Source organism: Eimeria maxima, genomic scaffold (assembly GCF_000499605.1).
Source record: "Eimeria maxima Weybridge genomic scaffold, Emw_scaff135, whole genome shotgun sequence".
NCBI classification, from domain to species: Eukaryota; Apicomplexa; class Conoidasida; order Eucoccidiorida; family Eimeriidae; genus Eimeria; species Eimeria maxima.
Window position 1 is genome coordinate 1 of NW_013564331.1, and position 15912 is coordinate 15912.

General features: G+C 49.8%; 3 protein-coding genes across 3 annotated transcripts; 2 read left to right on the plus strand and 1 right to left on the minus strand.

Moving 5' to 3' along the window:
- Nucleotides 1-268: 268 nt before the first annotated feature.
- On the plus strand, nt 269-4541 carry EMWEY_00016490 (hypothetical protein; the record flags this gene model as incomplete). The annotated part of the gene is made up of 7 exons (XM_013479752.1): nt 269-405; nt 779-1188; nt 1826-1924; nt 2401-2522; nt 3012-3162; nt 3513-3640; nt 4106-4541. Coding segments are annotated over 7 exons (1483 nt in total), but the record flags the coding sequence as incomplete, so codon positions are not given.
- Nucleotides 4542-6345: 1804 nt separating this feature from the next.
- Nucleotides 6346-7971, plus strand: EMWEY_00016500 (phosphatidylserine synthase, putative; the record flags this gene model as incomplete). Its single annotated transcript, XM_013479753.1, has 1 exon — nt 6346-7971. One exon carries the CDS (start codon nt 6346-6348, stop codon nt 7969-7971), a length of 1626 nt encoding a protein of 541 aa, XP_013335207.1.
- A 5086-nt stretch (nt 7972-13057) lies between these two features.
- On the minus strand, nt 13058-15722 carry EMWEY_00016510 (hypothetical protein; the record flags this gene model as incomplete). The annotated part of the gene is made up of 4 exons (XM_013479754.1): nt 13058-13601; nt 13742-13972; nt 14246-14656; nt 15622-15722. 4 exons carry the CDS (start codon nt 15720-15722, stop codon nt 13058-13060), a joined length of 1287 nt encoding a protein of 428 aa, XP_013335208.1.
- Between the last annotated feature and the right edge of the window lie 190 nt (nt 15723-15912).

The window sequence follows — 15912 nt, forward strand, 5'->3', positions numbered from 1 at the left end:
ATATATATAATATATATATATGTTATATTGTTATATATAATGTTATATTGTTATATATAACAATATAACAATAATATATATATTATTGTTCGCTTGTCTCTGCTCTTAAGGGTGGCTTTAATTGCCAGACAGAAAAGGGCGTGCCCGCTGCTGCTCCAGTTGATGCAGCTGCAATGAGCGTCTGCACCAAGAACGTATGCGTGCATTGTGTTTGTATGCCGCTTGTCTGTTTGCTGGTTTTGTGCCAATATGGTGCTGTTTTGTTCAGGTTTTTGTACTACACTCCAGGCTGTATTGGCTCGATTGCTGTGGGGCTGTGCGCCGGCCTATTAGATAAAAACAAGCTTGTTTCTGCTGTTCTTCTCCTAGCAGGGCTCGCCTCCCTTTGCACCTTTTTTGTGAACGGTGGGGCCTTGTGTGTGGCTGGCTTCTCCTCCACGCGTGCGTGCATGCAGTTATTCGTGCTTGAATGGGCGGAAGCACGACGAGGAGATTTGAATGGAGTTTCCAGGATACACCCAGATGTCGCGTTTGCAGCGTTTTGTTTCTCCTTTTCTTGCCCCCCGCAAAGTTCCTCTGTGCTGTGTGTGTTGGTATTGGGTCTTCTCTTCACGGAGATTATTTGTTTTCAATGCATTTAGATATCTGTGTGTTCGGCAGCCGACCAGTGGCCTGCAATGTAACCTGTGTTGTGCTTCTTCTCTTTCTGGAAACATATCTTTCTCATACGGTGTCGAGGTTGCTGTTTTGTGTTGCCTCTATGGGGTTTGTTGCTCAGCGTACTGGCAGTTGGCGTTGCTGCGCCTTGCAGCAGGTTTAGCTAGCGGGGGGGTTCACCCCTTGGCTTATTCGTGGGTGGGAGATTGGTTCCGGCCCTCTTTGCGTTCGTGCGCCTCTGCATTAGTGCTGGGAGCTGCGGGCTTCGGTACTTTCTGTGGACAGTGCCTAGCTGCGCTCTTGGGGGCCCTCGACTGGCGGTGGGTCTTCCTCATTCTCGCAGCCCCGCTCCTCTTCATGGCGCAGTTCTACTACATTGCCAATGGCCCCCTCACCGCCACCTCCAGCTCCCACTGCACCCCGCACTGCGTGGAAGCTGGGGAGGGAGGAGCATACGAATGCCGAGGCCTCGATCTCAACAGCCTCAAGGCCATGGCGCGTTCCAAAACGAACCTCCTCATGCTCGTTCAGGTGAGGCACATGAAATACGAGATCCCAAAACACTAAACCAACACGCTGAGGCCAGCAAGTGCTGAGAAGAGTCTGTCAACAGCAACCCCTAGGGGTTGCTGTTGACAGATGCCTGGCGCTTAACATGAATGCGTATTTGTTCATTCAAGCATTTGTGAATATTCATATTTGGATTCAAAAGGGGGGCCCGATCTCGTGGGCGGCGCAGCAACATTCCCGCTCTGCTGTGTACATAGCTGAAACCCCCCCACACGTTTCTGTGTGATCCATTGTGCATATGTAGATTTGATGGGTTCACTGTAATCTGCGTACATGCAGGCATTCATGCGTGCTTCTCCACTTCTTTATGCACAGAGATGTGATGCATTCCCTATGTTCTGTGCATCTGAATGTGATTGTATAGGCGTTTTTGATTCCGCGCATGCAGCCATGGTGTATGTGCTGTAGTCTGTGTATGTCTGCTTGGCTATTCATGTATGCGGTACACGTACTGCTAGCCCACTTTTCCACCCCTCATGGTTATGATGCTTCTGCTTTCTTAACTCGCCTTCTGTGCATTGTAAGCAGCAGCATATGGGTCTACGGTTGTCGCTCCCTGTCGTCATTAGGATTGCATTGTTTTTTTTGTTTTTCTCAGGCATTTCCAGGGAATGTTCCTTGGGGTGTTTTAGTTGTCTACCTCCACGACTTCCTAAGGACGGACGTCGGCCTGTCAGACAGTGTGGCAATTGCAGCTGTGAGCAGCGGCTTGCTGCTACTGTTTTGCATGCAACTCCGCTCAAATGCATAGAATCAGTTGATGATAGGAAGCGCAGAGAGCTTAAAATGAATGCAATGTAGTAGTGGTGCAGAAAGACAGAATACACCCAGGGAAAGGTGGGAAGAGCAGGGAGTTGCAAGTGGACAGATAGAGGAAGTAAAGCACGGAACATTTGACTGAACAAGCGACACAACAAGGAATAGGCCTTTTATAGGCCTCTTTGGGGTTTCTTCTCGCATCCCTGAGCTAGCAAAACATTTCGGTGCCCTGGTGCAGGCAGTGCTATATTCTTTGCTGAAGAAGCAAAGGAAGGCTTGCTGTTCGCGTTATTCTGACAGCAACCTGGCGTATTGTTTGGGAAGGGAGCAGGTATCAGCTGTTGGGTTGCTGAGGGTTATGATTTGCTTGCCTGTGGTTTTGTTTTGCTGTTCTGCGTTACTGCGTATGGACAGATTGTTGCAGTGGCTGCTGCTTCTTTTTGTGGAATGATTGTGGGGGGAATGATCGGCAGTCAGCTTTACGCCCACAGTGGCCGCCGCCTCCTCCGATTCTGCTCATGCACTTGTGTTCTTAGGTAGGCACCATGCTGTTTTTGTTGCAGTCATTTGTGTTTGCCACTTATGTTTCAGCATATTACCAACTCTCTCTGCCTTGCCTGCTACACTGGTTGCTGAGGTAATGCCGCAGCATTTTGTCTGCTTTTGCAGACATTTCCCCCATTATATATGACGCTGCTGCTCATCTGCAAACATTAGAGAGTCTGCGTCTTACTGCTTTCGCATTCCGTCTGTTTTTCATGCACATTTAAGGATATGCAAGCAATAGTTGTTCGCTGCAAGCAGACATTTGCTCTGTTTTCCGCCTTTCTCTGCTACCGTATTCTCTGCCTCCGTGTTCGCTTCTTCGAGGGTCTGTGGCACTTTTACTTTTCCTTCTTCATACGCATAGTCATATTCATATGAATATGAATATCCGTTCCTTTTTCTGCAGTGCACCATGTTCTCTTGGTTTGTTTCCACAGCGTTCATGCACGTATTTGTTTTTTTCTTATTTGTTTGAGCAGGTGCATTCCCTGTGTGATGATATTCGCATTCCCTGCTGTAGTAGGGAGAGCTCCCCAGGGCCCCGCCCTGCTGGGCCTCCTCGCGCTTCTGTTGGGGGCTGCCTTTGGCTCGACTTTGCCTACAGCGAATATAGGGGCTGTATTACTCAACGTAAACACAGCCGAGGTGCTTCTTTATTTCTTGCCTTATTGCTTCCCTTGCTGCCGTTGGCTGGCTTGTGTTTCTTCCTGCCTCCATCCTGGTGGTGCTGTCGTTTGTCAGTACTTCTTCTTGTGAGGTTGCTCGTCTGTCTACGATTGGGTTGGTTGTTTACTATCAGTCTGGATGTGCCTCCCTTTATACTTTCTGTTGTGGTGTTTTCTGTTCCGCTACGCTTGCGTGTTTCTGCGGCCCCCTTTGTTTTCTGTACATCGAGCTGGTCATTTTCTGCTTTTTCCCTGCTTCTTGCTGTCCTTGCTGTATTTGGAAATACTCTGGGCCGGATGCGATTGTTTATGCAGGTGCGAGGAACGATCTGTGCTATTTATACCGTTCTGGATGACATATCAAAGGCGCTAGGAACCGTTGTGGCTTCGGTCTTAGCCGCCTTCGTGGGGTCGAGGGCTCTGGCTTTCCAGCTCTCCATGAGGTACGTACATCGCAGCATTGCGCAGACCCTTCTTTGCTGCACCGCAGGCCAACAAATGCTCCACATGGGTTGCGCGGGGATCGTTGCATATGTGTTTGGAGTACTTGTATGGCTTATTTGTACTCGTTTTGCTTGCATTTGTTGCATTTATATTTGTCCTATCAGTATTTGGTGTTTAGCATCTGCAGGAAGCTGCACGTTGCGAATTTTCTGTGTTGCATTTATATTTGTCCTATCAGTATTTGGTGTGTAGCATCTGCAGGAAGCTGCACGTTGCGAATTTGCTGAGGTTCTTTTAGTGATGCATGAATTTTCTATCCCATGGTGTTTGTTACTGTTTGTTTTATGTGTTACGAGGTGTGGCACATGCATGCGTTGTGTGCATCTTTATGCCATACATCCTCTCGAGTGCAGTAGGTGGACGTAGAATGCGTAGAATGCTTGCCCTTTTACTTTGCTGTTCAGCTTGTGGCTTCTGAGTGCCGCGGCTCTATGGGCTGCCTCCACCACATACGCAGCAGACGAGGATCGTGCTGTAGCAGCGGAGCGTAAGAGGGATGGCCTAGGGTTTCGTTGTTTGTCAGACGACGGGGCCAACGACCGCACGCCATTGATCTTGAGGCAGCATCAGCAGGCGCTGCAACAGAAAACCATGGAAGTAGGAGAGTGCAGCTGCTGCTGCAGCCCGCGCGACACTCTCAAACACAGCAACAGTGTCAGCAGCTGCACCACCTGCTGCAGCAACAGCGGCTGCGAACAGCGCCCAGGCAGTGACCAGCGGACTGCTAAGCGTGGTGCTGGCCTGGGGGCCCTCAAGCTGCCTTCCTCGGAAGCCTCCAGCAGCATTTGGGAGCAGATCGAGGAGGACGGAGGTTATTCAAGGCACTTGAGCAGGCTGTAGCAGGAGTAGACGGAAAGAACAAAAACAGCAGCAAGTGATAACAAACAGGTCGAACTAGAAGAAAAGTATCCAGCCCGATTATTCACACGCCAGCAACAGGAAGCGTTTCGCCAATCCTGCAAAGACGAGTTCTTCTGCGGTCTAGAGAAAGCTTCTAACTATTTAGCCTACTACCTGCTGCTGTTGGACAGCAGCAGCTACTGTGTAGCAGTTTCACCAGATGTAACTATATGTTGAAAAGCGGGGTACTGATGGCGTTGTGCCTCCCAAGCTACTAGGGGGCTTCCCTGTTCCGTTGATCCTTAAAAGATTATCGCGGTGCAGAAGTTTGCCAAGGGGGGGCCATAACACCCAGCGCCATCAGCAGCAGCGGCAGTAGCAGCAGCTGAACAGGGAAGTGAATCAAACTGCAACTACTCAAGTAAAGAATGAGGCGTCCGCATACGTGCTAGCCGTAATATTTGACTTTGCCGCCGGTAGGCAACTGAGCTGTGTGTTAATGGGGCCACGCTCCTCGCTTGTTCCACAGTGGCGGCCATCTCCAGTTCACCTGCTAATCAAAAACTTCGTGCAACGTACGTGCTTCGTTATTTAGGCCACTGACATCAGCGCAGCTGTCAGGTGTGTGTAGCTGTGACTTCTGCCGCTGTGTGGAGATCAGGAAGCTCCTGGCTGTGCAGACTCCGCAGAACTGCACACAAGTGATGCAGGGTTTGTTTGGCTGCCTGGTTGTTTGCGATAGTGGGCTGTCCGTCTTCGTCACCCCTTTCTGTATGTCCAGCGGAGGGGCGGCGGAGCGAATCATATCTCCTCAGTTATACTTAAGCCTTGCATGCAATCTACTTATGTATTTTTTTGAAGATGTTGGTGGATGGGCATATGTACGTGAACAGCTAGTGGAACCTTACGCTTCAGTTTGTTCTGCCCCAGAGGCGGTGTTAATACGACTAGCGGAGAGCAAAAAATAAACACAGGCGGGGGGAGGCACTGAGTGATAGGGCGAAAGGAACACAATGGAGCTGACGTGGCACTTCCATGGGAATGCTTTCCTAAGATGCACCTTGGCTGCAGATTCTGCGAAATGACTTTTTCACTGCAATAAAACGCGTTTTTGCTGTAGACAAGCTGCTGTCCAGTAAGGCACTAAAAAGGGGCGGGGAAAAACTCTGTTGACAAACAGGCTTTGATATGAATACGACATAAATCTATGGAAGCAATATTTGCTACAATTACAATAATTTCGATGAAATGTAGGCACCTAGCATGACATCCTCTGTAGAAACAAAGAAAACCCCGCTGCTCCATACAGCTGCAGCACTGCTGGATGCACGACGAACGACTTGAGAAACCCCCGCCGACAGCTACATAGACATGCCTCGGAAGAGATACATTTTTCATTTCAATAATTTTTGGAAATACCTAAGAATGTTGCCCTAAGTTTACATGGTTTTCGCGGTGCCTTGACAGCCAGCCGCATGCGTTCAAGGCATCATCACTGTGGCTGCCATTGAGCTTCAATCCACACAAAAACGAGAGCGATTACTCAAGAAAAGTGCAAATTTGCGTCATTTAGAGTTTATATTGCCTGAAGGTTTCTTTACAATTGCTTTGCCGTGAAAGTTTTTGGAGAAAAGCATGTAAGTACACCAGGCGGTACCGCCGGACAATTGTGCAGCTGAAATCCGGCATGCGGCAGTAGTATCACTAGCAACAGCAACGCTGTTCCTCGCCTTATTCTCATAAGGAGGCTCTCATTGGAGGGCGTCGGCTTGCCTCGGCTCCTCGGGTCCTGCCGGCGAGACCAATGCAGCGCGCCAAGGAGCAGGAGCTCACTGAGGAGGAAAAGATATTGCAGCAGCAGCAACAACAACAACAACAGCTGAGGCGGCGGAAAACACCCTCTTCGAATTCGGAGACCCGCAATGGTATATCTGCAAACTCTACATCCGATGGCGACAGCTCTAAAGAAGCGTTTCATCCCTCGTCTTCCACTACATCATCAGGGCGGCTGCCGGATGATTACGCCAATTCGGTTTATTGCAAGCATGCGGAGGAGTTTCCGGAAAAATTTAGAGTTTCGATTGATTACAGCATTCAGGAGAAGCCGCAGCAAGTCTTGTCGAGTGCCGTGGTGCTAGCGCTGGTAGTGGTTTTCGCTTGCGGGCCGAGCTGGCTGTGGAGAGATGGTGAAAATTATCGTTTTTTCCAAGCGTCATTTGAGGACTTCAGTGAAGAGCGGCAACACGAGCTCAGGTTCCGCGCGGTTCAGGTAATAGGATGTCTGGCGGTGGCAATCATGGGATACTGCTTTCTAGAGAGCCGAGATGGGTTGTTAGTCCGACCGCATCCTGGTTTCTGGAGAGTGATCCACGGATTGTGCTTGACATACTTCCTTTGTTTGGTGGCGCTGCTGTCAGTGCACCGCGACGACGGGCGTTTTCTCGTGCGCATGTTGCTGCCTGGCTTTGGGTCCAGGAAGGGAAATGTGTTTTCAGGAACCCTCGTGCTAGACTGTTCTGTGAGCATGAACACGCTGACTCGACAGCTGACATCGGTTTGGTTCATAAGCCACGCGGTAGGGTGGTTTTTGAAAATGTGCATATTTCGCAGCTGGATGTTCAATTTGACGTTTTCAATTCTGTTTGAATTTTGCGAGATGTCGCTGCAGTGGTTAATTCCGGAGTTTCAGGAGTGTTGGTGGGACAGCATATTTATTGATGCGATATTTTCGAATCTAATGGGGATGGTGGTTGGTTGTGCTGTGATGCGTTGGTGCGGCAAGCGGCACTTTGACTGGCTGGGGGCTTATCCGCGATACCAGAAGATCATGTTGAAGTTCACCCCGTTCTCGAGTTGTGAATATGAATGGTCTTTCTTTCGCACACCTCGCCACTTGCTGATGACGAGTCTGCTTTTATTCCTTTCTCTACTTGCAGAAGTCAGCGTTTTTCTGCTCATGACCGTCTTAGACATTCCCGCAGTACACTGGATCAACCCGACGCGTCTCGGGCTCTTGGGGCTGCTGGCATTTCCTGCTGTTGCTGAATTTTATGCGCAGCTCCAGTTTAGATACGATCGAATGGGGGGTAATGTGTTTTTATTTGTCATGATTTTAACGGTGGAGTTGTTGGTAAGCATCAAATACGGCACTGATCGATTCTACTCCTCCTCCCCGGACCTGGACGTCGTCTTGCCCTGGGTATTGGCAGGCGCGCTCTTTGGGGCCTGGTGCTGCTGCTACTTCTCGCATGCCACGCAGGAAAGACGGAGCAAAGCAGAAACTCATACAGAAAAGGTAGCACCACGCAAACACCAGCGGGAGAACAGCCTCCGGGATACCGCTGCATTGGTGCTGCTAAAGCTGCCCCCGCAGGCTTGCTTCCTGCCGCTGCTGTACCTTGCAAAGTACTACTACTACGGCGGGTCATAAGCACGAAGACATACAGAACAATAGAGGATAGAACTGCCTAAATGCCTGCACCTCAAGCTTATCCTCGACATACATATAATATATAGTGTATATATATGCACAGTTGGGGTGTTGTTCAGTTCCACTGCAGAACACCCCAAAACTGCTTGTCACAAGAGCTCACACACCGCTCACTCACTGCCCTTATGTATTTTATCCGCAATATTGCATTTGCATACCTGTTGTGTTGCCTGCTCGTATGCATCTATCTGTATGCACGTTATATATGCTATACATGTACAGCAGCGTCTTTCTGCGCCAGACGGCGCACGGAGCAGGACGCTGGAGTTTTTAGCTACCTTTGGCCTTTGCGGCTGGGAAGGGAAAGATTAACTTCAAATGTAAAGGGGGAGAGGGAGGATGAATGCAAGACTAACGGATACCTTGTAACGCCTTTACTTCCAAACCTTCGAGGCAGTGCGGAGGGATGCAGCCTGTGTATTATTTGCTCCTAGTGCTGTTTAGGGGTGTATATTAGGGGTCTCCACAATGAAGCTAGGGGTCAGTTGTCAGAGTGGAAGAGTTGCAGACAGATGCTCGGTATGGAGTGGAGTGGAAGAGAAACAACGCAAGAGCGGTTGAAGCATCTTCCTCAAGTTTTAGTATTGGAGCTATTTCTGAGGCACCTTTCGTGTGTTAATTTGTTTATTGTTCGTCCAAGACCTTGAAGGGTACGTCTCTAGGCATCTGTGCTCGTCTGTCATACTCTTAAGCTAAACAGTGAGTTAAAGTGGGAAGAGTTCAAGGTGCCTCTGAGGCTGAGCATTTTCTGCTTACAAGCTGCTTTCCGCATGGTTTGAACCTGCTCTCGCCAGCGCGAAAAAACGCATTTGAAAATTAAGTAGTAACGTCACTGCTCATGCTTCCTAGGAGGTGGGTTAAAAGAGGCGGCGACAAGTGCTCGTAACCAACTAAGCCTATACTTGACCCCTAGTCGAAGATGCTTACAGGGACTGTTGATGTGCAGACGCAGTGTTCTCAACGACCGAGCGTGTGCTTTAAGGATGAGCATGACAGGCTTCCAGCGCACACAGTTCTTTCAAGTTTCCACTTCAGGCTGAGTCTATTAAACAATGCTGATCCATAACTGTGGGCTGAAGTCAGTCAGTACAGCAGCAGTCCACACAGTACGCCCAAGTCCATGAAACACCGAATTACTGCAAGCCAGAAAGAAGCCAGCTTACAACAAAGTATTCTACTTGCCGTGCCCGAGAACGCAATGGCACTTATTGGCGGTGCGCACCATTCGCCGCCTGCACGATTGTGCAAAATGCTACAGCTAATAGGATGGTGAAACTTTATTTCCCCTACTCCCCCATATTTATGCTCCAAAGAAAGGAGAAACTCAATGGTTTCGAGTGCATGTTTTTGCGAAGGCGCACCTGCTGCTGATTCGCCGGCCGTGTGCAATCAACGGGAGTGAAAGCCGGTGGAACACAAAAGCTAGGACGGTGCATGGGTGCCTAATGCGTGTCCAAATCTGGTTTCTTAGTATAGTAAGTGCTTTCGCGTTATAAATATAACGCCTTAAGCCGTTAGTTTGCTGCAAATGCGCAAGCGCCGCCAGGGTCACTTGGGTAACGTGGTGGTTGCTGTTGAGACTAAAGCAGGAGCTCGGTAGTGATGTTTCTGCTTCAGCCGTTTTGTATTCGATGCATGCAAAGATATGCCCTACATAAAATTCTAACGTTGAAGATCATGTAGTGCGCAACATCTTCACTGAACTGTGAAATTGAAGGGGGCGGCTGCAAAGATGTAACAGCATTCGAGTGATCTTCGTTCAAAAATGCGAGTTCAAGTTAGCTTTAACAGAAATGCAAGTCGTCAAGTACTTTTGGTGCAACTTCACATGCTGTCCTGAAACCGTACTGGAACGGGGCCAGCGGTCGCCTAGCTGTTAGACGAAGAGTTAGACGCACCCCAAGCTGTAAATTTGTCAATCAGTGGGCAATTTCTCGCCCTACACGTCAATTTAATTCGAATTGAATGTGGAAAATCGTTGGTTTTTAGGGTACAACAGCCCGTTGCTACAGGATTCGGTGTCGGGTGTGCCGGCGCGGGTTTTAACTTCGGTGGACCGTTTGCATGAGCCCAATTTATCTGCACAAGAAAACGAGTTGTTCAAGCACTGCAGGACTGAATTGTGTAAAGGTTTCTACTTTGTATTCATTCAAGACCTGTAGAGTTCACTGAGCGTGAAGGCCCGTGTCCACTACCCACACTCCATCTGCATATACATCACCCGTTGCCAGCGACTCTGCTTTGTTTTCTTCGAGGAGCAGTTTCACTTCTTCATTTCATCTTTTCGTTTGCTCTTCTGGGTGGAGGAACATCTATTATGGGGAAACAACCGTCCTGGGCCCTCCCAGCCCTCCCACTCGGTATTCAAAGGGACGAGGCCAACCTCTGGAGTACGCTGGTTCTGGGAGTTGCCTTCTGCCAGATTGCTTTGGGCGTCCTAATCAACTTGTTTTCAGCAGAAAACCCGTAAGATATTTAACAGAATGCCCAGATGATGCAATCACAGCCCGGGTTGCAATCGACAGCTAGGAGTACCACTGGACAGTAGTCTTCCATTCCTACTAGACTTTCCTCTTGTACTGCCCTCTCCTCAATTCCTCAGACTCCCGTGGGGAAAATTCAGGAGTCGTGCTAAACCCTTTTGGGGGCCCCTGGTGCCAAGCTGGGCGGCGTGGATGTTTCAAGAGTTACCGTCTGCACTCCTCCCAGCTGCTTTGCTTCTATGGTCGCAGTTCTGTCATGGTGCGTTCCCACTGATAATTCAAATTCTCTCAATCGTTTTTTTAAGCTACTTAGTGCCTAGATAAGAGCTATATAGAAAGACTCCGTGAGGTGCAGACTCAAAAAGGAATTGCGGTGCAAGAAAACATAATATTGATTGCTGGGCATCGCTGCTAAAACGCATGAAGTTTCGGATACGTTGTTCTTGCAGGAAAACCTTTTAATATGATTACTGTCATGGCCTTCACCCTACACTACGTACACAGGGTTTTCATCTACTCCCTCAGGCACTACCGTTTACCCGAGTCTCGACGACGAGATACAGTGCCTCTGTTACTGCCTCTCTCTGCATTTATGTTCTGCTTCGCTAACGGGCTAGCTCAGGGTCTCAGCGGGTGTTATTTCAACTACTCAAGGGAAATGAGGGGCTGGTGGTATCTTGTCCCATACTGCGCACCCATGGAAGGAGAGCTCGAAGCGCTGCACAAAACAAGTATATGGGACATTATGGCGCTATTTCGTTTTGTCCTCGGGCTGTTAGTCTTTATCTACGGGATGGTTGTGAACATCTACGCCGATGAACACTTGTTACAGTTGAAGACAATACGGGCGCACGACGCTGCTGTGCCGCAGGCCTCCTCCGTTCCTCCACCAAACCAGGAAGGCCTGGTTACTCTCAGGAGGTCGTCGCGTATTGCAGCTAAAAAAGATGGAGACAATTTTGTCACGTTCAAATACAGCGCGCATCCCCACGGCGCCGGGTTGACTGCATATAAGATCCCTCGTGCGGGTTGGTTTCAGCAGGTTTCCTGTGCTAACTACTGGGGAGAAATATGCGAATGGTTTGGCTACGCCATAATGTGCAACTCAGCAGTTGCCTTTTCCTTCGCCATTTTTACCCTGCTCTTCCTCGGTCGCCGGGGAGTGCAGACTCACAAGTGGTACAAGGGGCGTTTCGGCGGAAACTACCCACAGAACCGCCGCGCAGTTATCCCATATTTACTGTAAATCGTTCTATAAAGTATTTCTTGTTTGCTGCCATTTAACATAAGTCTAAATAAACCCCGCCTCATGCGGCGTCGAAGCGCCACCACCATAAAAGTATCGCGTGCAGCAGCCAGTGAAGGGTGGTTCCCACCACTGGGATTGCTGCTGTAGCCCTACCTAGAGGAGTATTGACTATTGTCTTAAAAAGAACAGTTCTAATTTTAATTACAAAACACGCTAAGCCAATAGGGTCCGGTGTGCTGTGAGCAACGAACGAGCCCTCAAACGGGTTGACCCTACGAAGCCAGTCGGCAGGACTGCGTAAGAACGAAGAGACCCCTCAAAATACGTCTTTCTTGTACTTTCCGTTCCATTTAATAGCCCGTCTTAAACCCTTAACTGAAGTCGCTTAAAAGAACCACAGGATGGTTTTGCTCCTTAGCTCCACCCCACCCATGGTCAATCACCGTACCCCTCGACTCTGCCCTACCGCGCGCGAGCCAACACCGGCATGTCGAAGGGGGTCAGGGAGCAAGCGCGTTCTATATTTTATCGGATATTATTCACCCGGAATTTCGTATCTTTTTTGACGTGCAAATCCATGGGTTGAGCCAACCCCTCATGCTCACACATTGCTCCCTTTATCTGTGCCTACAAGGGACGACCGGTGCAGGACCACCGTGTATGAAACTGGCCTGACTGCTAAATCCCAGCAAAATCCTAGCTATTTACAACGTGGCTCATAATAGTATATCAAGCCAAGATACCGAAACAACATCGAACTGCCTCCCCTGCTTCCCCTCACTCTCATCTCCATGCCCCCACTGGGCCCAACGGCTGTGGGGCGCTGCTGTAACATCCTCCTGATACATAAAGCCTTCCGGCGGTGCCGATGCAGGCAGAAAACATACATATAATATATACTCTATATATTATATATGTATGTACATAAGTACCACCAGCGCACGAAGACTCGTGCGCGAGAGTCTTCCAGTTCGCTGTGAGAACTGTACCATAGGCAGCATATATGACGGGCACATATAGTTAACACCACATCCCTTGCCCTTCTTGTTTCATGAGAGCTTGTCACGTGGCAGGTGGCGCTGTTTAGGAGCCACCAAGAAGCGCTTGCTCTGTATCCTGACTCATTAACCCGTATGAGACAACTCCCCCAACTGCCAAAAGGTTCGATGCACGATGGAAGTGAACATCTGCAGAGCCGTAACTCAGCCCTAATTGTTGTCGAAGGCGCCCCTTGTGACGCACATTAAGCAACTTAACGCTCCCCTCTAACATGCAATGGGGTGACGAGGCTCGTTTACACGGCATAGACCTGGAAATTGCAGAAGGGCACTACTTCCGCCTCCTGCCGGTCGTTCCGCGAAGCCACCATATCCTCACGTCCCTGACCACTTTTTTGCTCCTCAGGTCGAGGGGGCAATAACTGCTGTTGATGCGATGTGCCGGTTGACAGCGTCGGTGGGATGATGTGCTGCGTGGTGGTGGTGGCCTTTGAGTAAAGTTGCCGAATGGGCTGCTTCTCTGGCCTCCACAGAAATATGGTTTCTTCGAACGGCGAGATAAGACTGGCTCCATCGCTGTACGGGCCTGTCCCGAGGAATTCTCTTACTGGCAGTCTATCCTGCTGGGGCAAAGGCTGCGCAGGGGTCACAGCGTGCGGGGGAGAGAACTCAGCCAAATGCATCCAGTGATCCTTGAATGGCGCACACGGTGGCTGGTTGTCGTACAAAGCGCACAGTGAATCAGCATCAAAACACGCTTCGGGTGCCTTTGCCCATATTGACTCGCAGGCGAACAGCCACAATGTGTGCACCTTTTTCAAGTGCTGAAAAGACCTCTCCCTACCAGCGCAACATGCACAGAAGCAGGACCTTTAGTGAGCGCATTGCACAAAACTTCTGAGCGCTTCACCTATGCAAAAGCCTTAATCACAACGATACATCGCGTAAGAATAATGAGGCAAATGCTTTTTCGAACCCACTTGAGAGCAAGCATATTATTTGTGTTGCTTTTCCCTGCCATGACGTGTGTCACGCCTGGCTCGTCGAAACGTCTATACACTGTAGCGCCGAGGCGTTGAGCCAGTTCTGCTTGTCTTTCCTCACAATCAGCTACAGGGCTGCCCGGTGCAAATGACTTCCTGTATCCAGTAAGGAACAAGCCTACACCGGCCAACGCTTGCGACTGAAACCCGCTTATAATTGTTCCCACGCTGAGATTCACAGGTCATCGCACCACGAACACAACAAAAACTCCCAAATCAGGCAGGGCGCCATTACCACAGAAGCAAATGACAGAAGCACCAAACAGACGCGCCTGATGCTCCGCATACAGATTCGATCTTCTGCTCGTAACCTTGGCCAGACGGGTTGGTACCCGTACACTTCGAGCACGCAGTACCAGGCAAAAGTGCGTAAATGAAAATACCTGTCGTCTAACCACAGATATGGCAGCAACTCCGCTGCAAAAAGCTGTCTTTTCTCACTTTGCGTTCCAAGGGTCTTTGAAGAACTCCTGGTGGACCTTTAAAAAGATATTTATCATGTGCTGCATGTGCCTATCCCAGTCGTAAGGTCTAGATAAATGATTCACGGCAGCAGCGGGCACCGGCGAAGGGCGTTCTAATGCAGTAGCCCGTTGTCGAGGGTTTTCAGCTATTGCAGCTAAAGTCTCCTCTAACGGCAGGGGGGGGTAGTGGGCTAATAGTTCAGGCCTCGACGAATCAAAGAAATCGTAGTGCTGCGCCTTCACCACGTGCGACACCGGAAGATCAGTCCAGATGTTCTGACGGTCATCAAACGCCACCACGCAACGGCGGTCTAGGTCCCCATAAAGACACCGCACAGTTTTGTTTTCCGTCTGCTCGCCCCTTCCCGACGACTCGCGCGCAACAATGCTGCAACAAACGCACCCACAAGCAAGTGTAATGTCAGCTACGCTCACACCCTCGAATTCGCCCGTGTGTCTGTGCATCATGAGCCAACGAAGAGCAGCCCACATTGCACCATTACAAGCCCCCCCCGTACATACGCCGCAACAGCCATCCCCAAACAGCAGTCAGCTTGCCCCCCAATGCACGATCCCACGAGGGCACGCAGAAAAGCACGCTACAGCGATCTCTGCTCTTTGCTCAACAGTGATTCCAACCAGAATAAGCAGCAGCTCCCCCATACGCAGCGAAACTACTCCACTTCCGTCGCTGATGGGAACAACGAGGCTACGTGCTAAACAGACTAAGTGAACCCATCTTCATATGTACACAGTGCCTCGAAGTGCCATCCGTTGCTCTAAAGGACTAAAGCGTCTCCATCAAATACACATGCATATCTCAAACAAAGCTATATGTAAAACGCCGCCGCATCATATGTTGCTGCCGAAGTATAGCTTGCACTCCCTCGAGAATGAACCTTTCCCATCTGCTGTTGCTTGATTCAGAGCCCCCCAGTTGGATAGTAATGTACTCAACATGAAGGAGCTGCAGCCAAATCCTTGCGCACACGCCGTCGGAAACCCCACGCCGTTCTGATCCCTCAACTGTGCATCACCAGCCCTAAACCGCCAGCCCCGTCATTCGATGGGTTGACCGCAGATAGTATCAGCTTGTCTGTTCCTGTTTGCAGCTGATAGTACCACCTCCGCCAAACTTGCCGCATCTTGCCTTGCCTCACTTGGCAGGCTGACACGCCGGTAAGATCCAGTAACGACTGCTAGAGGGACATAGCCGTTACCAAAACAAATGTATGCACTGGACAGTACATGCTTCCTTTAAGCCGCACTGCCATTCTCTTAACAAGTCGATGCCTCCTGCTTCCCAGTGTACGCGAACGCCCTCGCGAGTCACGTGTCACTTGATTCATTTACCACCCTGTGGAGTACGACATAGCGAGCCGTGGAACGGCAACATCTGTGGCAAAGCCGTCCAGCAGCAACAGGATCTGTTGGCTGCTTTGATTGCTGATCATCTGCGTGCAGAATCGCACGAGTGTCCTGAAGCCTTGCTTTTGCTGAACAACTTTTCATCGAGCAGGGTTAGATTAAGTCGTTACCGTGTTGCACAACTATGTTGCTGCAACTAACGGCAACAGCCACGGTTAAGCTACGCTCGTGCAAGCAAGCCAGCATCCTCTTCGATGAATCGCATCCACATAGTCG